The sequence below is a fragment of the Sinocyclocheilus anshuiensis genome, unplaced genomic scaffold (assembly GCF_001515605.1).
Source record: "Sinocyclocheilus anshuiensis isolate Anshui unplaced genomic scaffold, SAMN03320099.WGS_v1.1 scaffold186, whole genome shotgun sequence".
Taxonomy (NCBI): Eukaryota; Metazoa; Chordata; class Actinopteri; order Cypriniformes; family Cyprinidae; genus Sinocyclocheilus; species Sinocyclocheilus anshuiensis.
The window spans coordinates 1,686,799-1,708,113 of NW_015542355.1; the positions used below are offsets into that span (position 1 = coordinate 1,686,799).

General features: G+C 37.0%; 4 protein-coding genes across 4 annotated transcripts in view; 3 read left to right on the forward strand and 1 right to left on the reverse strand.

The window, feature by feature from the left end:
* The first annotated feature begins 799 nt into the window (after nt 1–799).
* LOC107691653 (zinc finger and BTB domain-containing protein 21-like) lies at nt 800–5,745 on the forward strand. Its single transcript, XM_016490387.1, has 2 exons — nt 800–921; nt 2,598–5,745. Exon 2 carries the CDS (start codon nt 2,603–2,605, stop codon nt 5,681–5,683), a length of 3,081 nt encoding a protein of 1,026 aa, XP_016345873.1. The 5' UTR covers nt 800–921; nt 2,598–2,602; the 3' UTR covers nt 5,684–5,745.
* Nucleotides 5,746–6,105: 360 nt separating this feature from the next.
* Nucleotides 6,106–8,384, reverse strand: LOC107691654 (autophagy-related protein 101-like). The gene is made up of 3 exons (XM_016490388.1): nt 8,096–8,384; nt 7,598–7,874; nt 6,106–6,717 (listed from the first exon to the last, which is right to left on the reverse strand). The coding sequence occupies exons 2-3, from the start codon at nt 7,847–7,849 to the stop codon at nt 6,313–6,315; spliced, it is 657 nt and encodes a 218-aa protein (XP_016345874.1). The 5' UTR covers nt 7,850–7,874; nt 8,096–8,384; the 3' UTR covers nt 6,106–6,312.
* Nucleotides 8,385–9,527: 1,143 nt separating this feature from the next.
* LOC107691693 (DNA repair protein RAD51 homolog 3-like) lies at nt 9,528–13,780 on the forward strand. Its single transcript, XM_016490473.1, has 7 exons — nt 9,528–9,540; nt 9,631–9,764; nt 9,875–10,006; nt 10,747–10,813; nt 10,901–10,961; nt 11,478–11,538; nt 12,094–13,780. The coding sequence occupies exons 1-7, from the start codon at nt 9,528–9,530 to the stop codon at nt 12,205–12,207; spliced, it is 582 nt and encodes a 193-aa protein (XP_016345959.1). The 3' UTR covers nt 12,208–13,780.
* Nucleotides 13,781–16,160: 2,380 nt separating this feature from the next.
* Nucleotides 16,161–21,315, forward strand: part of LOC107691656 (protein phosphatase 1E-like) — a 45,984-nt gene continuing 40,829 nt past the window's right edge. The window contains exon 1 of the mRNA XM_016490390.1: nt 16,161–16,388. Within this exon, the coding sequence (XP_016345876.1) occupies nt 16,207–16,388 (182 nt within the window). The 5' untranslated portion in view covers nt 16,161–16,206. The remainder of the gene's footprint in view (nt 16,389–21,315) is intronic.

Below are 21,315 nucleotides of genomic sequence, written 5' to 3' on the forward strand. Positions count from 1 at the left end.
GCGGCGCGGTCGAACAGCGGAAACAAACAACAAAAAAATACTCCGTCATTTTTGGTCATACAGATCATTCGAAACTGCAATGTGTTTACTTTTATTTCTGTATGGAGTCTCGGTTTCCTTTCCGTGGACTTTCGTAGAGCGCCACGCCACAAAAATAGCCTACCAAACATATCTCTGTCTTTTCCTTTCGTTTGGTTAATCTGTTAATTAGGCTATTTAAGTCAAATATTTCGCATATTCATTATAATACTATGATTCAATAAAAACAAATTTTGTTATTTTTAGTTAAACTTAATTTTGCTTGTCTGCGCTGCGCTCGTCCGCCATATTTTTTCTCTTCTCCGACCCCACAGCTCTCTCCGAGGAAATAGACAAACTATTTTACCCGCGGATTTTTTTCTCCTATGCTGTTTTACGGTGTTGGAAATTCACCAATTAATTTTGATTTAAAATATGTTGTTGTAACTTGCGTTACTGAGATTGTAACGAGTAATAATATTACCCAAATTGTATTAGTAATGCGTTATATTACTGCGTTACAGCAAAATGTTGTAACTTGCGTTACTGAGATTGTAACGAGTAATAATATTACCCAAATTGTATTAGTAATGCGTTATAGTATTGCGTTATAGCAAAAAGTAATATACTACTGTAATCTTATTACTTTTGTAATGCGTTACTCCCAACACTGTTTATCAGTCCGTCATCCTCCGCTCAATTCCTCCGTCAACGCCCACAGCTTATACAGCAGCCAATCAGAGAGCAGTACACGCGCCGAGCGTTCATAGCGATGACCTCATCCCTAGAGTGGGATGACGTCAAATACAAGATGGATGGAATCACGACTGCTTCATGCTCAACGCAACTCTGAAACAAAGTCCAGTGTCGGAGCTCCGGGGCATCCAAAGCCACCAAACTAGGGTAAGTTGAAATGCTGAACAACTTTGTTTCGTCGTCTAAGTGAAGTAGCTGAATGTTGTTTTGGTAAAACCAGGCTTTCCTGACGAAACGCCGAGGAGATTTTCTCGCTGACGGAAGCGGCTGCTCTCAGCCTGTTGTGCAGGATGCGACGTCTGCGCAGTCGGCCACAGGAGAGGCTGTGTGTGCGCAGACGCGTGTTCTAATCGTTTCATTTCCTTTCTTGTGAATAGTGGAGGGAAGAAACGCAACCGGTTGCCTGTATTTTGTGACTTGTTTGCTAATATGGTCACAGTTTGGCAACGGTTATTCAACAGATGGTTTTATTTGAAACAGAGCTCGAGATTCAGAGGAAGGAATATGCAGCGAAATAATTTCATTTGAAATATAAACATACTCACGCCTCGTTTTCATGAGCGAATAGTCTCTATACGGCGTAAAACCAACTGTAACTAACGTTAGACATGATGTAATCAGCGGTCGTTATGCGCATGCGTAGACGCTGGGTAGGCCCGCTTACTGTATTTGATGACATTTATTTGCTTATTGTAATTCTACAATGACATTATTTAACAGCTTATTAAATAACTTAAATATGTATATTTTTCTAATTTGAGCATTTGAAATGTCAACTTTTTTCTTCATGGTTGTGTTTGCTGTCTTGATTTATAGTTTAATGAAATCATGTGACAGTGTTTAATTTTAAAATGTATTAATAAATTAATAGTGCTTGCAGTCAGGCTTCTTTGTCAGATTGTTTTCATGTTATGTTTTTTTTTACATTATATTGCAGTGGTTGTCAATCACTCCAGGGTGCCACATTATTCAAGAAAATATTCAAAGGTTAAATACTAAGAATATTAAAATAAATAATCATATCTGATTTCAGATGTTTCGATAACTATGTAATTTTTTAAATTAAAACAAAGTTGTTGGAAATGTGTATTTGTTTGAGAGTGACAAATGTGATGTCAGCTTACATGTTGTGCCTATCTTAGCATTTGTCAGCATTTTAATGTTTAAGCTAGGGCTGGACAATAATTCAATATCAATATGTATCGCGATATAATTTTTTTCAATAACGGTGATATGATTTTTAAACACATTTCCGATATTTCGATATACATTACCAGTGTTTCCCATACATTGATTTATTTGTGGCGTTTGACTTCGTTGAATAAACATGAGCACTGCACGTTTCAAAATCAAAACGCGTCGCGGGTGTTTTATATGAATGTATCTCTGAAGGGAACCTACTGTCTTCATTTAAGCTATTATTTATGTATGATTATGGCAATAATTTACTGTAAGATTTAGTTTTTAGCATTATTTAATGCATTGGGTAGCATTTATTAATGTACATTAATGTTAATTTCCACATATACTAATATATTTTTAACATTTCAAGTTGTATAAATTAGTGAATGTATTATGAACAAACATGAATTAACAATGCACAAAAAGTGTATTCATAGATTTGCATTAAAAAATACATAAATATGATGTAAAAATTGTTGTTCATTTGTAGTTCATGATACAGGGTGCATTAAGTAATGTCAACATACTGATATTTGTGAAAAGTGTTATCAAGATTATTTTTATGTAGCTTAATGGAAATGACAGTTGTAATGACTTTTCAATGTCACTAAATTTGTATTTTCTTTTACTCCCCTTCAAAGCCAAAATGGAGAGCCTGGGGTACTACTGTAACCCTTCCCATGGTATTTCACTGCTGGGTGCCCTCAACGAGCAGTGGTTGAAGGGTCAGCTCTGTGATGTTGTGTTGTTAGTGGGTGATCAACAGTACCAGGCCCATAAAAGCGTCCTTGCAGCATGCAGTGAATATTTCCAGTCTGTGTTCTCCAGAAGGGACTCAGAGAACCGCTCCATTGTTCAGCTTGACTTTTGTGAGCCTGATGCATTTGAGATTGTGCTAAACTACATCTACTCATCATCTCTGTTTGTGGAGAAATGCAGCCTGGCAGCTATACAGGAGATGGGATATAGCCTCGGCATTCCCTTTCTAACCAACATCATGTCTGTAAGACCTCAGGCGTCATACTCTGTGTCAAGAAAACGGATGTCGCTCTCTGAGGAGGAGGATGGTGCTTCTCAAAAGAGAAGTGTTATTGTACATCAAGGTCAAGGTGAGCAGCCTGGCATGGATGTGTTTCAGAGGAAAAGTTCGACTCTTCAGGGAAAACTGTTTAAACAGGCCACAGAGCCACCTTCGCTCACACACGATTTTAGTAATCAGAGCCAATCCTCAGGACACGTCAGACCAAATGAAAAAGAGACAAACAGTACCTCTAACAGCAGAAATTCAAACAAAAACAAAGACGATGGTGATTGCAGATATATCATCTCCTCACCAACATCCATACTGAGACGTCGAACTGAATACCGATCGGCACCTATGAGGCCACAACTAACATCCTCAGTGTCATTCAGTGAGTCTGTACAGCACACTAGCCTACATTCAGATCAAACTGAAGGCGCCATTGATGGAAGAATGGAAGCATTTCATGATTCCAGGCCAGTGGGTGATCATCAAGGTCCATGCAACCAAACCGTAGACCGAAGTGGGCCACTTATTAAAAGTCTGCTGCGCAGATCATTGTCAATGGATAGTCCCGTTCCTGTATTTTCTCCAGCTCTGGAGCTGAAGGACTCACAAAGTCGAGAACAGTCTGTAGTCAAGTTAATTACCACAACAGCAAGGTTGCCATCCCCTGAAAATGAGGATCGAGAAATGCCACTTCTTCTCAGGTCGAGACAACGAAATGCATACGAGATGGATGGCACTCAAACAACTCAACTCCGAATTAAAGCGGAGCCCAGCAGTCCCCTTGCTGACCCTTCTGAAATTGTTCGCATTACTGTTGGAGACAATCTGCCGGTAAATTTCAAAGACTTTCAGGCAAACTATGATGAAGGTCCCAGAGGGTACTTCACTCCCTCGATGAAGAGGAAGACTAAGATAGATGGTAGTTATATGCCCTTTAAGAGATCTAGGCCTGTTAATGAGCATCATCTGTTGCATCATGAAAGCACATTTGATGAGGTACCCTACAATTCCAACATGGACAATAGTAATGAAGAACCTGGAGAACTTCGGCCAAACAAAATGTTTAAGTGCTGGAACTGCCTGAAGGTTTTCAGGTCCAGTGCAGGTCTGTATCGCCATGTGAACATGTACCACAACCCAGAGAAGCCGTATGCTTGCGACATCTGCCACAAACGCTTTCACACAAACTTCAAAGTCTGGACTCACTGCCAAACCCAACATGGCGTGGTGCAAAATCCCGCACCCTCTTCTAGTTCCTATTCTGTCCTGGATGAAAAGTTTCAGAGGAAGCTAATTGATATTGTCAGAGAGCGGGAAATAAAGAAGTCCTTGATTATGAAGCTCCGGAGATCCAAGCAAGGCCTGCAGTCACAACCCTTCGGCAGGAAAAACAGGCGATCGAGGTCCTACGGATGCCCCTACTGTGGTAAAATGTTTTTCTTTCAATCACACTTAAAACTACATATGAAAGGACACTCCGCTGAGCCGGCTAACCTTGACATGGATGCAGAGAGAGACCTTCAATACAAGCAGCAGCAGCAGTTGACACATCTTAAAGAAAGCCAAGATAAGGACATCTTTTCTTGCCGGCTCTGCAATGAGAAACTGCCCTTTTTGACTGAATTAGAAGACCATGAGAGAGCTTGTAGGTATGCTACCGTCTGCCCATACTGTGGACTTCGATTCTCCAACTCAGTTGTCAAGAAAGACCACGAAGCTCACTGCAAGTACAAAAAGCTGACCTGTCTTGAGTGTATGCGCACGTTTAAGTCTTCTTTCAGCATATGGCGTCATCAGGTGGAAGTTCACAATCACAATATGATGAGTGTGAAGGAGCAGTTGACTCTCGGTCTCCAGGAGAGCAATCTTGACGAAACATCCAACGTTCTCGGAGTTCCTCCTCCTTCTCAGGAGTCGATACGTGACTCCAGAGAGGAAGCAGTGTACAGTGACTCATCAGTTCCGCCAATGTATGATTCTGAAGACTCATCGTCTTATGTCCCAGAGGACTTGAGCGCTCACGGTCAAGGGGAGCTGCAGGTCAAAGAGGAACCTCAAGAGGAAGCAGTATCAGCCAAGGATGGCATGAGCACCGCTTCTGTTGGATCCGAGGAACCAGGCGTTTGGCCTTGTGAGAAGTGTGGGAAGCTTTTCAGTGCCCACAAAGACCTGGAACGACATCAGGAACTGCTTTGCCACATCAAACCCTTCATCTGCCACATATGTCACAAAGCATTCAGGACCAACTTCCGCCTCTGGAGCCACTACCAGTCCCACATGTCCACGCCCGAAGAGCCAGGGATGAGAGAGATTGACAGGCTTCAGTCTTCTCCATCTCCTTCTCCACCTCTCACAATTTCCATCCCAGAGCCTCCAGCTTCTCAAGAACCTCCATTCAAAGCAACCCATTCTGGGATGGACGCCTCAGAAGAGGAACCTAGAGGCTCCATGTCACCGTCAACCAAACTCAAGAAGCCAGAGCAGGACAAAAAAGGTGACGATGAGCCTAGGGAACAATCTCACGGCAAGTCCGACAGCACAGACAAAAGTATCACCCCTCAGGAATCTGACACGCTATTTTACCATGCCCCAACTCTCTCTGCGCTTACCTTTAAACGGCAGTACATGTGCAAATTCTGTCACCGGACATTTAAGACCGCTTTCAGTCTGTGGAGTCACGAGCAGAGCCATACGTAAGAGTGCAGAGTTGCACATTTGTAGCCCTAACCATTAAAGTTGACTAACTTGGACCTTGTCTCCTTTAATAAAATAAATATCAATATGTGCAATAATTTGTTTGTGGACACTGTCAGTTACAAAATGTACAGACACTTGTATATATTATACATTTAGTTTATTTTTTTAAAAGTTGGGTAAAATAGGAATTCTTAACTGTGGGAAGAAAAACAGAATGCAGTATATATACAGTACAGGAGTTTTCTCACATAAATATATATTAAATGGTTTTTTTTTTTTGAACAGGCTCATTTTTTAAATTGAATAGACATTACAGTTATTACTTAGCTTTTGAATTAAGGTGAATGCATGGAAAAAGCACCTACTTATCAGGCTAACAAAAATTCAGATAAATTTGGAAGAAAAAAAGATATAATTCAGGGAACATAATTAGATTTTATTAAAAAAACAACAACAAAAGTATGAATAATTTGCTTGCTTGAATTAGTTGATGCAAACATAGTGGACAGCATTATTATACAGGGAAAGTGTAGTGAATTTATTTGAAATCCCATTGCAATGATTTTCTATTTTTACAAGATCATCATAAATGTCCATGAAGCATCTGGCTTCAGCTGCTTAACTGTCTTTTACAATGCCAGTGTGTCTTTGATTAGCCTCCTCATGGTAGTGCTCACTGACGTGCCCAGAGAATCAGTGATCTGGTACGTGATCTTGTACAGATACGGCTGGACGTCTTTCAAACTCGTATCGAACACATTGTACACCTCCGATTGTGTGGGCATCTTGGGAAGATACTCATGACGGTTAATGACCTCCACGATGTTGATGACTTTCTCGCCGAGCTTCTCGCCAACCTTCTCCCTGCAGATCTGGCGCTCTTGTTCGTTGGCCAGGTTCACCACGTTCACCTTGATGCTCCAGACCTCCCACGGGATGCATTCGTCTGAAAAGGGCCAGCGTGACTTCTTCTTCTGGTAAAACTCCAAAGAGATCTGACCCATGCCATCACTCCCAGAATTACCAAGAGCATCCTGGGTAGAAACAAGGTTGTGGTTATAAAATGTGTAAAAACGCAACAATCAGAACACTGCTACCTTATTAAAGCCTTTGGGATATGAATTTGTTAATAAAAAATGGACAGAAGTAATTTAGTAATTGATAGAACAAATCTTTAGGAAACCAAATATAATAAGGCTACAAAATATAGTCTTGGTATAATTGGACTATATTTTGAATTCTCTGTTAGATGAGTTACATTTATTTAAGAACATTAAGAATTACAGCATTTAAAGCAATACAATTTTGGAGAAGGCAAGAATCCCCAGTTTTAAATGATTGGTTAGAGTTAGTTTCCATAGAACTATGGAACATGAAATTAAGAGCAAAATAATATTTTATTGAAATTTATTTATAGACACCTCTGAAATGAAAGAATATAAAGGAATACATATATTAGATGAATTCGTATAGTATATTATTTTTAGGCATTGTCTCTTACAGTGTGATTATAAATGCGTAATATAGATATAATATGAGAACATAAATTAATTTTCCATCTGGAGATGTAAAAACCTACCCACTTGTTTATATATTGTCTTTGTTTTTATGTGTTGGTGCTGGGTATTATTTACACAAAAGAAATACTGAGGGGAAAGTATGTTTTTAGAAAAGAAAAAAACGTAGGCTATATGAAATGAATGGAAAGACATAAAAGTGTTCCACCAATAAGTGTTTGGTGGAACCATGATTAAGTAGAGTGATACTCAAAGTTAATTCAAAGAGTATTCTGGTACTACCATGGTGCATGTCCAAACATGGTGTTACCATAGTACACCTTTATAGTGAATTAAAGCCTAATAGTCTAATAAAATACATCTCTTAAACGAACTAATGTCATTAAAAGTAGCCTACCTTAAATTCGGCCACCGCTTTCCTGATAACCCTGTCCAGCTCATCAGAAGACACTCTCACTAATGTGAAGTCGATGAAGTCGCAGTCCACGTCTTGAGTTCCCACCGTGCCAATGGAGTACGTGCCCTCTTTCTTATAGTGAAATTTACCTGTGCTGCGGTGCAGGAGGATCGTGTGCAGGAGGGCTAGCATGGCCTCATCCACCTGCCTGCCCTCCACTGACACCTCCAGGACTTCTGATCGACAGTTCATGATATTCTATAATAAGGTTCTACAGCTAATAAAACAAAAAGACTTTCGAATGATCTGTTGATCTGAGCCCAACTGTGTCAAATAGACACGGATCTAAACAAATTCAGTTATTCTGCTTCTAAAAAGCGCTGAGCTGCGCCACTTTAGACTGACTGAAACAGGTTACAAAAAAATAGCGACTTAAAAATATAATTACGAAAACCAAACGTCATTTAAGCTTCTAGGGCGTTTATATAACATGTTTACCTTAGGCACGAAATGTCGACACGCATTATTTTTCTTGCAATAAAGTGCTTTTGTTTTGTAAACACACGTCAGATGTACAGGGTGGGGATAAGGGACAGTGGAGTTTGGCGTTTCAATAATCGCTAGTGGTTGGTTCACATTATGTTTTCGAGATAAATAACAGGTTCAGCAGTGGTTCATTACTGAGTAAGAACTGGACTGAAATGATCGTGCTAGCAAGATTTAATGGCTAGGATTTTATCTTTTTCTTTAGCTAATTTCTGAATTAGTGGCGATATAATGTATTTGCTATATACTTCAACATTCGTTTTTTATTATGATTATATGCATAACATAAACAAACAATACCAAGAGGAAAGGTATATAATCAACGGCATTTTACCAAGTGGTGAGTTACAATAAATGCAAACAATAAATATCAAAGCTGTAGTATATAGCTAAGTATATAAATAAGCAAAAATAAAACAAGAATAACGATTATGATAACAAAAAGTCCGTATTATATTTAATAAAATTACTACATGCTAAAGCCGTATTGTTCAGAAGTATATATAAAATAATAATAATAAATAAATGGAACCATTTAATAATATTAATAATTTTATATGTCTTTTATGCAATGAACTTTAAATATATATTTTACATTCTCATTACTACAGAAACCACATAAGTAATGTATATTTAACTTAAAACTTGTCAGAATTAGTACTCGTAAACTAAAATGTCAGTGGCGTCTTGGGACTTTTATTTTGAAGATAATCTTCCCAATCAGTGTCTGTTGTTTTGGAGGGAGGATCAAAAGGAAGAACAAAATAAGAAACGTAAGTCCATGTATGTTTATATTTTAAAATCTAATTTTGATTTCACAAAAATATTCTATCGATAGTAAATCCTTCAAAGAGTGACTCTGAATGTGTTCACCCAAATAAGGCTATTTTATATGGCTAGAATTAGCTGTCATCTGTCCTAAACTGGCATAGTAACGTACCGACATAAACGGCATTTCAGCCTGGTTTTTGTCAGTGTCAACAGTAAAATGCACAGGACTGTGTCCTTCAAAATACCTTTGAAGACAGCTCTTCAAAGGTATTTACCCATCAACAAAGTATTTTTTGGATTTGAAAATAGCACAGAAGTACCTTTCTTACCGCCTCACAAGAGTCACAGATTACTAGAAAAGTACATTTAGTTAAATCCGTGCTGGTCACAGAGGCAGGTATCTCACAGGAGGAGGCAGTGGAGGTGTTGCAGGTGTTGAGGGATGATGGCCAGCAGAGGGCGGCAACAGAGAGCCTAACAGCTCTGGATCTCCTGCACCCAGGAGCAGGCTCTGGGGAGCACTGTGACCCTCCTGGCAGAGGATACAGGTCTGATTTGAGTAGCTGAGATGTTGGGATGTCTAAATGTACATATATTCAGTAGAAAATGCTTTATGAGCTCTACAGGCCTAATACTGTTTACCTGTAGTTTCATGCAAATTTATGAGACACAAAATGTTTAATTGTTCAATAATCTGTCGTTGCTTTTCCTCTTAGAACAGAGACAGGCTTTAGAGGAACTTACTGTTGAGAAGATCCTCTCCAACCTCTTCTTGGTCCGTTGCCATGACTATGTAGAGCTGTTAGCTGAGGTTTACTTCCTACCTTGCTTCCTTTCCGAGCATCCTGAGGTAAAAAATGGATAGTCAGGACCGCAGCTAAGGACAACCCTTTCAGCAAAGTGATATTACTGCTATTTACATGCTCATAAATTACATGTTATTGTATCATCCAATCATAGGTGCGGTTAGTAGTGATTGACAGCATCGCCTTCCCATTCCGGCATGACTTTGAGGATCTTTCTCAGAGGACCCGCCTCCTGAACGGCCTTGCCCAGCAGCTTATCCAACTAGCAACACAACATAGTTTAGCGGTATTTAGCAACTCTTACTACTGAAACAGAATAATGAATGGCAGACAAATCAATTTAATTATTTATTTTTTGCAGAATACTTATATTTGGTTAAATAAAAATATCTAACATTTAATAAAAAGTCATTTAATATTATATGTGTGTGTGTATTTGTTCAGGATATTTGATTAGGATATATATAAGATTTGATTAATTATTTTTGAATACTCACATTTTGTTAAATTAATAATAATTAAATTAAAATAAAATCATATTTGTTAAAAATATGAAATATATAAACAACTTAAGGCAATATTTCTCATTTCCGTTTAATTTAACTTGTAATTTAATTAATGTAAGAACTAACTCAAATTAAAACTAATAAAAATGATACAAACTATACAGGCATAAAATAATAACTAATAAAAATATAAAAAACAACAAAATTACAAAAACTTTATAATAAAAAAAACAGAAAGAAAAACAGAAGATCTAAATCTAAAATCTAACTCAAAATATTTACAAAAACTAATAGTACATCAATAATGCTAAAATAACACTGGCCTATGTATATATATATATATATATATATATATATATATATGTGTGTGTGTTTGTATGTATGTTATATATGTTATATGTAAATGTATACATAATATTAATATCTCAACTGTATAAAAGAATATATGAAAAATAAATATTAAGAATATATATAATTTTTTTATAAAAAATAATTACGTTCAGTTATCATGTGCTCTTAGGTTGTTTTGACCAATCAGATGACGACAAGGGTTTCAAATGGCCAATCTAAGCTGGTTCCTGCATTAGGTAAGACATAACAGATATGAATACAGTCATGTATTGTATTGTTTTGCATATTCACCAACCTAATAACAATTAAAATTCACACCTCAGGTGAGAGTTGGGGTCATGCTGCGACGCAGAGGCTCATCCTGCACTGGGAGGGACTGCGAAGGTAAACACAGACACTTTTAATTTGCTATTTGTGTGGGAGGGTGTTTGTGTTTTTTTTTTTTTTTTATTGGATTTAGTCTTTTAAGTCCACTCAACCTGACACAGCAAAATGTGGCTTTAGAAAATAGAAGCCAACATCTGTGGTGTTCTCAGCCAAATGTGTCTTCTAGAGAGAGAGAGAGTGCATGTTGCATAAACTCTTTACCCTTCACCTCCGTGGGTGATGGAATGAATCACTTTGAACCTAATGCATCCTGCATACTTGCCAGTCTATTACTCTGTAGCAGCAGGCAGCAGAAAGGCACAGAGAGCATCTCCATCATGCTTTCTCGTCTCTTGCCATAAAGTTGAAGGTCTTCCCGCTGGCTGTACAGTTCAGCCTCCCTGCATTTGAATTGCCACAGACCCTCTTGCTTTTTAAACCGAGCAGACAAGGTCAGAGAGGGAGAGACTGTGCACTGTGCAACGAAAAAAAAAGTAATTTTATGCTTTTCTCACCTGTCCACTCTGTGTTTAGGCTCGCCTCCTTGTACAAGTCCCCAAGTCAAATGGAGGCCACAATTCAATATCAGATTACAGTAAGTTTAAGAGTAACAGTGGGGAAAATGTAAGGACAAAATATGTTATGTAAGAAAAATGTATAAAGGTGTTAATCACAGGAATGTGTGTGTATACTGTATATAAATGTATAAAGAAAAATGTAAGGAAAATAAAATATATAATAGATATATACAGTAATGTTATTTTAGTGTTATTGATATACTATTATAGTTTTTGTTAATATTTTGAATTAGATTTTAATTTTCTGTTTTCACTTTAATTTTTTTAAGTTTTAGTAATTTTATTGTTTTTGATATTTTGATTTTAAATATGCCTTTTTAGAATTGTTTTTATTATTTTTATTTATTAGTTTTAGTTTAAATTTAAGTTAGTACTTCAGTTAATTAAATTAAAAGTTAAATTAAACAAAATATTGCTTTGGCAACTAGATGAAATAAAACATTTAAGTTACATTTTATTTTATTTTGGTTAACGTATAATTTAAGTACATGACGTTTTAATGGTTTTAATTTTAGTTAAATATAATAACCCTGTAATAGTATGCATATATATACATTTGTGATCTCACACAGGTCCAGGGTTTTAGGGATGCCCCAGATGAACCCAGAACTACTCCTGATTCATCTGCAGTCTCATCTCCTTCAGGAAACCACAGCAAACGCCCTCGAATGGAGGATCTGTCTTGAGGATGTATTGCAGACCATTTTGGTTTTCAAAGCAATATTCCTACTTCAAAACTTGAAATATGCTGAGAAAAAAAACAAGGAAACATCATAGCAGGAATGTACAGATATGTATATATTATATAAAAACACAATTAAGGACAATTACTTCTTGGATTATTATTGAATAAATTATAGTATATTGATTGTTGGCCCTTAGTTATTTATTTTATTGTGGTATTAGTGGATCAATTAGTGGATCCAATATAAATTTCCCACCAGACAGTGTTACAATTTAGGAGGAAAGACTGAAAATGCCAAACCTATTCCAAACTTTCTAACGAAAATTGGATGACGAACCAGGTTAAAGGCCATATATTTATCAAATTATTAAAAGTTGGTGTGCATTATTTCCCACCGCTTTACTAATATTCTGTATTTAATATATGCAAAATTGTTTTTCTGCCACTTCAAGTGCTAGTGATTAGTCAAACCAATCATCGTTAATCATGTCACCTAATTTGCACAGGCCCAAAATTTGTGCCATAATATGCAATTAACTAAATTTGTAATAGTGAATTGAATAATTTGGCCCTAATGAACCCAGTGAGAAGGATTTGTTGTGTACATTGTGTTGTACAGGTCATATCAGGATGACTTTCTGCCTTGATTTATGCATGAGTGACAGTATAGAGATAAAGAGTTTACCGCTCACATTCACCTCCAAGTAACATTAATAATTTAGCCGCAGATTGTGCCGGTTCAATATCAGTATATCATCCAGGTTCGTTCTCTTCCAGTGTATATGTGTGCGGTTCATAATTTTAATTGAATTATACACTGGGAAGCCAGCATTACATCAGCACGAAGATAAAATATGAGCACTTCACCTCATATTTCCTTGGCTGGCGATGGATAGTTTAGACACCCTGCAGAAGAACTGACTTAAATGCTTTATGCTCATGTGGAAAGAAGGGGACATTGTGTTCTTGATGTTTTTAACCTCCATGTTAGACACAGGAAGAGATCATGATTGAAGAACTGCCTGAGACGGAGTGCTGGACTAATAAGATTACATCATCTGGGGCTGGTTTTAGATGAGTGACTGTTTAGTTGTGTCCTAACAAGCACTTGGCCTCAGGCTTTTTCAGGTGAGGAGGAAGGTACACTGGGTATTTCTACACTGCTATGAAACTGTCATCCTGGGTCACTGCATCAGACATCGCTTTACCATATGATTGATCATTTTGAAGGTGAACATGACAGGTTACTAGCTGACTATGAATACAGTTTCAGATTGCTCTATACAGGCAAGGCTATACTTTATTCTTTACAAATATGCACCATGGTAACCATCGAAATACCATAGTAGCTTTCATAATTTTTCTGACATTTCGTTACCTAGCAATAGCTGTGGTAACTATGATATTTCACCACAAACTATGGTTACCCTACATTTCTGAAAAGGTTAATACTGAGTTTGAAATATGCTTAGAAGATTTTAGATTGTTTCCTGTCATTTTAATGGTTAATGATAGTATCTGGCAGCCCACATTTGAACTAATAATAATAACAATGTCTCAGCTATAGCTGGCTAACAATAATATTTAGTTTGAAAATATTTACACTAACCTCCTGACACCCTGCATCCTCATATGAGGACATTATATTTTAGTGAATTTCTCTGAGACTATACATGCCACAGTCTGGATGTCCTATACAGAGCATATTCAGGACTTTTCAGAGATACTAAATGTTTGGATGTTTCACCATGACCACCCCCTCTCCTTGGTCTTCAAAAATGTCTGATATTAATTTAGTGACACTCTTATGGAAATATGATAATATTTTGTAATCATTTAAATCTGACTAATTTTTAAACTGTGTCATAAATCAACATCTCAGGAAAATGTTATGGGGTTCCAAATCAAAATATGACTTTTTGTTACGAAACAGGACGTTGATTTCATACATGTCCTCATATGAGGACACCGGGACTAAAAGCATGACATAGTTGAGAATTATCTTTATACAAAGTTTGGTCAAAAAAAGAATGAAAACTAAAAATGTATTGGTGATTTAAAAAAAAAAATTTGTTTTTGCCTATGCATGTTCATTCATGTCTTTTTATTTTTTTAAAGAAATTGAGTCCCGATGTCCTCTACCAAGGAGTAGCATAACTTATGAATGAAATATCATTTTTATTATTTTTTATTTTTTGAATGCTCTAAACAATGTAATGACATGAACAAATACAAACTTTTTCCTAAAATGTTTTGCCGGGTCTTAAGAGGCTAATGCATACTTGAAAGGGTTAATTTTGCTTTTAAGATGATCTAGCAACCCCGTTGAACTAACTAGGCATGTCCTAAAACTACAATAAATATAGGCTATCTTTGAAGCCATATAAGAAGCTTTTAGATTTTTTTCTGTCATTTTAATTTTTAGGGGTTAATAATATCTGGCAACCCGCAGCTGAACTAACAATGTCTGGGAGCGGAACAGTTAATTCCCAGCGATGATATGAAATCTACATCAGTTATTTTTAGCTTAAGCTCTGATGTCCTATATACAGGCACACAGAGCATCACTTATCGAGTTTTCACACTCATAAACAATCTCTCTAAGAGCTCTGTCGAAGTAAACCGTGGTATTTTCGATTAAACGATTAAATAATTGTTTCGCACGGCGTCTGAATCACAGTCTCACAGTAGATTATTAGTAGTCTAATTAGATTTTAATAATAACCTAATGTGCATCAAATTTCCGAGGGATAGCCACCAGCTCTCATAGTGACAGTTTTAATTGTATTGATATTGGGGCCATTAAGAATATTCACTGAGTAGTCTAATTATTTCAGCTTTGGAAGGAAAGGGTTATGATCCGTAAAAACTGCGAGATAACGTTGAAACTGACTTGAAGGTGTGACAAATGAGGACCTTGCTCTTAAACATGCCGACAAAAGCAAACCAGGCCAGAATTAAACATGAAGCATAGGCTGGTTACGTCACAGGTATGTGCTCGGCCGACGTCATACTTTCACGCAGCTTTGATGTGGCAAAAAAAGGTTGGTTTAGCGCGCGCATCATGGACCAACGTCTACTGGAAAGTTATTTATACCAAAACCGGATATTCTTACACTATCACTGTTTTAAATATAATCCGGACGTGCGCCTTTTTATGTGTTTTTTCCCCTCAATACACATTATTCTCTTTTTGCGCATAGAGAAATACAGAACACAGCACGTGCACAAATGCCTAGATGAAATGTAAAAAGGTACATTGATTAAATTATAAAATTAAAAATGTAATTTAAAGTTTTTAAAATTACAAAATGTATTAAAATAACTTTGCAGATTAGGTTATTTATATAAAAATGTTTAAAGTATTAGCTCTGCAAAATAATGTAACCACATGTAGGCTATTTATGTGGTCAGTCAGTACTGGAATATTATACTTTTTACGGATTTGCTCCTCGGATTTGCCAAACAAACTGCTTGCCATTTCTAAAAGAACTTTTTTTTTCCCAGTCTGGTGGGAAACTAGAGGGTCTCTGGTCACAATTGCGACATGTTTACATAGGCCTACTATGATTTACATAAGACAGAACAATCTGAATAATACATTAATAATACGTTCAAATATGTATCTTGATAGTGTGTCTGTATTATGACATGACTTTCCACATGCGTCACGTGACTATTTACACCGTGTAAATAAAACGTTCTATGTAAAATACACTACATCATCAGTTTAGACCCTTTAAAGTCAAGAGTAAATTTCCGTCACAAATATATGGGATTAAATGGGTTAATGATAAGGTTAATTCGCCCCCCCTCCTCTCCTTCATACCCCGCCCCCATGTGACGTCACGCATGTCTGTTGCGCGAATCCCTCTCCGTTCACGCGAGCGCGCGCCCTCCCTAACTCGCGCGACTAGAGTCGCTCCAGCCTATGATTCAAAGTAGTGTTGATTTCTTGCCCGGCTTCAGCTGTCTCTGGTCTCTCCAGGAATGAGAAGCGATGGCCGGCTCTGCCAACGAGGAGAAAACCTTCAAGAGGTTCTTGGAGCTCTTCTTGCGGGAGATGAGACCACCTCTCCAGGAGGACGTACCTCTACCTATGCGCCCCTTGTCGGACCTCATCTCGGAGGACGAGGTGGAAGGGGAATGTCTCGACCTGTGTCTCCAGCACCTGTGTAAATAGTTAAGTACCGATGCACCTTCGCGCTGCATTTGCATCACTTACTATGCGCGTGTCCTAATATTATACTGTAGGGTTGTAAACATTAAAGAGCGTAAGAATAAAAACAAGAGGGCGAAGGACTAAAGGAAACTAAGTCCTGGTCCTGTGTTCGTGTAGCTGAAGTAACCTGCACAGTTATTTGTGTGTTTGTAGATGAGAAGCACAGTGTTATAATTCGCGTAGGGAACTAAGCAGTTCTAGAATGTTTCGTACATTTCAACACGCGTAAAGTTTTAATCTGGCCACTTCAAAGACTATAAAATGTGAGCTTTTCCAAATTGGTAATATCGCTCTACGTTGATGTCTACAGGTGTGACAGTAATTTTCATAGTGCTTATATTAACATTTATTATTTTTATTATTACTAAATTGTCACATTCTACTATTTAGTAATATGTTTATTGATATTATTACAATGGTAGCAATAACAGAAATACAAGGGAAAATAAGACCACTAATAATTTTTCATATATTTTTAGTACAAATGCAAGCAGATTTTGCGGTCCATATTGTAGTTCATTATTCCGAATAGGCTACACCCTCCGTTCTCCAGTGACCCTCTGGATACTCCTGTCTTCAGTACTCTGATGGGGTACGAGCACGGAGCACCTGTATTCCCCTTATTTTTGCGTAGCGCTCCGACGTAATCATTTTGACTCAACCCTTTTCTTTTGATCATATGTTACCGATATATATTCATCTGACAAGATCGCATGCTTATCAGATTGTAATCTGAGCGAGCATCCGTGTCCCTGTATCAAGCGTTGGACGGGGTTCGTCCCTCGATGACATAACTGAGCATGACTGGTTTTGATTCAATGCACGATACATGCACACAGTTACCTTTTTCTCTCAAGATGTCGGCAGTTGTGTGCGCCATCGCCATGTGCCGCGACACACCTGTCTACAGCTTCATATACATTCAGCGCGAACAGCCTAGTGTAGTGTAGCGAGCGATCAGCGTGGTATCGCGGTGTTTTGAATTCTGGGCGAGATCTGTGGGAAGGGGTTAAGTTTGATAAACTACGTCATTGGCTTGCTATAAATAGCCCATTCAAACCTAGCAGAATCTTTATGAGCATGAAATACTCATACACATCTAATGGATAAATGGCTGCGCAAATGGCCCAAAAGCTGCACATTCCCTGAGTCAGGGTGTTGCAGCTATACTCTATTGGTTAATTTTTACTTTCACGATTCATATTTTAGTTTCAGCTTTGTTTGCATCCACTTTGTGGCTATTATATATATTTTATAGGTGTGGTAACATAGTTTCTTTTCGGCATGTGTATTTTCATGGAGAAGATTTCAGGGCCGTAACCATCACAGATATTAATTGTAATCTGAATATTATTTGACATTGATAAGTTGAATATTCAAAGAAATATTATTTGACATTCATATGAATATTCAAAGAAATATTAAACATTGATTATATTTGAAGAGTCTGATTATTAATAGACATTGATTCTAATTGGAATACTCAGAATATTATTGGACACTGATTATAATCTGAATATTCTGAATATTATTAGACATTGATTATAATTGGAATACTCCAAATATTATTGGAAACTGATTATAATATTATTTGACATTGATGAAATTAATATTCTGAGAATTATCAGAAATTGATTATAATTTGAATACTCTGAATGTTATCGGGCATTGATTATAATCTGAATATTCAGAATATTATTAGACTGATGAATACTCTAAAGAATATTAGACATGAAGTATAATCTGAATATAATTAGACATTGATTATAATTAGAATAATTTAAGTATTATTATTGGACATTGTTTTTAACCTGAATATTCTGAATATGGATGTAACGATTAACCACGAGCCGGTCGAAAATCGATTCAAATATGTGACAATTCAAATCGGTTGAGATGCCAAACAAATCGCGATACAATTGGATTAGGAGTTTATATGAATGTATCTCTGAGGGGAACTGACTATGTTTAGAAAAGTTTACGTGGTATTTTCTTTTCGTCTTGCCTCTGAACAATGCATATTAAAGTAGTGTTCATAAGCGCAGCTCTGCTTTGTTTTCAGCGGTAACTAAGGAAACACTGTATCATTGCTGTTCATTAGCGCCACCTGCTGTCAGAGAGTGAATCTGCATCTCATTCAACTCGTCTGCTGTTTTGTTCAGATATGTTTTATGTAGTATAGTTTCACAAAACTAAAGTCAGACCATTCTGTTTTTGCTTCAGACTTCTAAATTATACAGTCTAATTTAGATTAAAAACTTCTCATGCTGCATGTATGCCGAATCTTTGTTTGGATCATGATTCAAATCCAGTGGTTGCCTCTAATTTTAAATGGAAAGAGCACAGACAAAGCCTTAGTTTGTTCATATTAAGAGATTTCTTTTATTTGTGTAACTTACTTGTTTGATTTGGGTTTTTTCTTAAATTTTGGATTTAGTTTTGTTATATTTCAATTTCACAAAGAAACGTGCAGCAATAGCCTAATAAAACGACACCTTTTCATTTACTGTATAATGTCTTCAATCTCATTTTGTTAAAAAAATTGTGAGAAAATCGAATCGTGAAATCAAAATCGTGAATCGAATCGTGAGTTGAGTGAATCGTTACATCCCTAATTCTGAATATTATTAGAGTGATTTAAATCTGAATATTATTATACATTGATTATATTTAAATATTCTGAATCTCATTTGACATTGGTAATATGAATATTCTTAATTGTTCTTATTATTAGACATTATAGTCTGTGTACTATCAGACAGATTAGTGGTCAGTCAATATGGATTTTTATATGACTGAGTGTTTGACCTTTGGGATCTCGAATCTTTTAATAGTTGGTTACATACTTGAATGCCTTAGCTCAACCAACTCATATTTTACCCAGCCTATACAGATCTATAAACCTTTTAATTTAGTTCTGTACTGCGTTTGTATCTGACCAACTTTGACCACCTCACAAAGAGGTTATTGTTTTCTGTGTTTGAATTTCATTCAAATGTCAGCAACAGGCTTGCCACGACCTGCTGTGGAGAATCCTTTTTGCTCTCGCACAAACAAACACACAAATACAGTCTTTCTGGGGAATCACAGAGCTATTTACACATTCAGTCTGTGAAGACGCTCAGAGGTCAATGTTTATTCTAGGTTACTGATCCTGACTAATATCTGATCCTCAGGAGAGTGTTATATGGTCATTTCGCCATTGTTTACCGTTTGTCTGACAGTGACCTTAAAGGGACATCGATTGATTTAACCCTTTGGCGCTGGAATGCATAATTATTTTATTGTCAAACCACAGTTAGAGTGGTTTATATGCATTTATTTCACAATTTTATATCCCAGAGAAATGTATCTTCTTCCATTTAACTACATTAGTTTATTTTTGTTCTAAACGGAGGCTTCATAGCTTCGCATACTTCAGGACTGAAGCTTCCACTGCCTGCATGGTGATTCAGCTGAACGTGTGATTATTTTGTCACTGGGTTGAAGATCTAATAATAGTCCTAGGAGAAAAGTGGAGATCCCCTTTATTCTGCTCCCTCTAGAGTGCGCGGAGAGGGTGGATGTGTGTGTGTGTGTGGAAAGGAGAAGAAGAAAAAGAGAAGCAAAAGTTGATAGGGGGAGGTTGGTGATGGCATGGTGAATAAGCTTTGTTACAAATACAGTGCTCCGATGATGGTGGCAACCTACCAGTGGCATGACATTTCTGACTTACGAAGAAAGCAGGGTATCATTTAATAAGAGCCAATCAATAGAGAAATAGTGACTCAGACGGACCTCTACACATGAGGTCTCATCACTTTGACTTCTTTCTCGAAGGTCTTTTTTTCCAATATTTTAGTATGGCGTTCCTCAATAGTTTTTGCTTCAGCACCCATATTTTACATTTTACATATTGTAGGCTGTAATTTTATTTCATTTTATTATTTTAACCCTTTAATGCTGGCATTGTGTTTCTAAGTGACATTAATTTCTGCCAAAATATGATAGAGTTTGCTTGGGTGCACATACTTTACCATCAACAATTAATTTGAGAATATTAGAAAATATTCTCTGTCATTTTAATGTTTTTTTTTTCTATTTTTAAATATTTAAAAATGTATTTTGCTATTGTAAATGCACATTTATATGGTAAGTGCTTATTATTATTTACATTTTGCGTTTTTTTTTTTCTTTTTTTTCTGTCCTTTCCGTGACTCAGAACAATCCGAAATGCATAACGGAAGTGTTTTAAGTAATATAAAGCATTTCATTCCTCAGTATGTTAATTATCTCTCTCTAAATTCAAAATCAAGTTGAACAGGAATACCCCTTCTATTTTGGTTGATATTAAACCTTCGGTGATGTTGTCGGCGATGTTATCTAACAGCCTGGTTTAGTTGTTGTGCGCTGATAAATGGGGATGTGTGGCGAATGTGAGGCTAAAAATGGAGGTTGGGAAGGGAGGTTGTTTCCTCCCCCTGTGGTGAGCAGGCCCTCCGAGCCCATGGGGAGTCCTGATAGACACTAATGGATAGAGGAACACTCTCCTAAAGCTCATTAAACCCCTGTCTCTCACAGCTGTAAACCACACACATATGGAGATACACAAATCTACACAAAACAGACACATACATGCGTACCCACGCACAAAAGACGTGCGACACACACATACAGAGCCCAAGGGAGTGTCTGTGGTAATGAAACAAACAGCACACTACACCACACAGCTGTGTCATGATAAAATCAATGATGGAGGAAATATCTGTTGCAGAAGGAAGGATTTGCATGTTGTAGCATCATACGTGGCATTCACTCATCTGTGATGGCAGGAGTTTTCCATTTTGTTTGTCTTTTAGGTTTCTTTTTGATCATTTAGGGCTGAATACTTTGGAGAATATGCGGTCT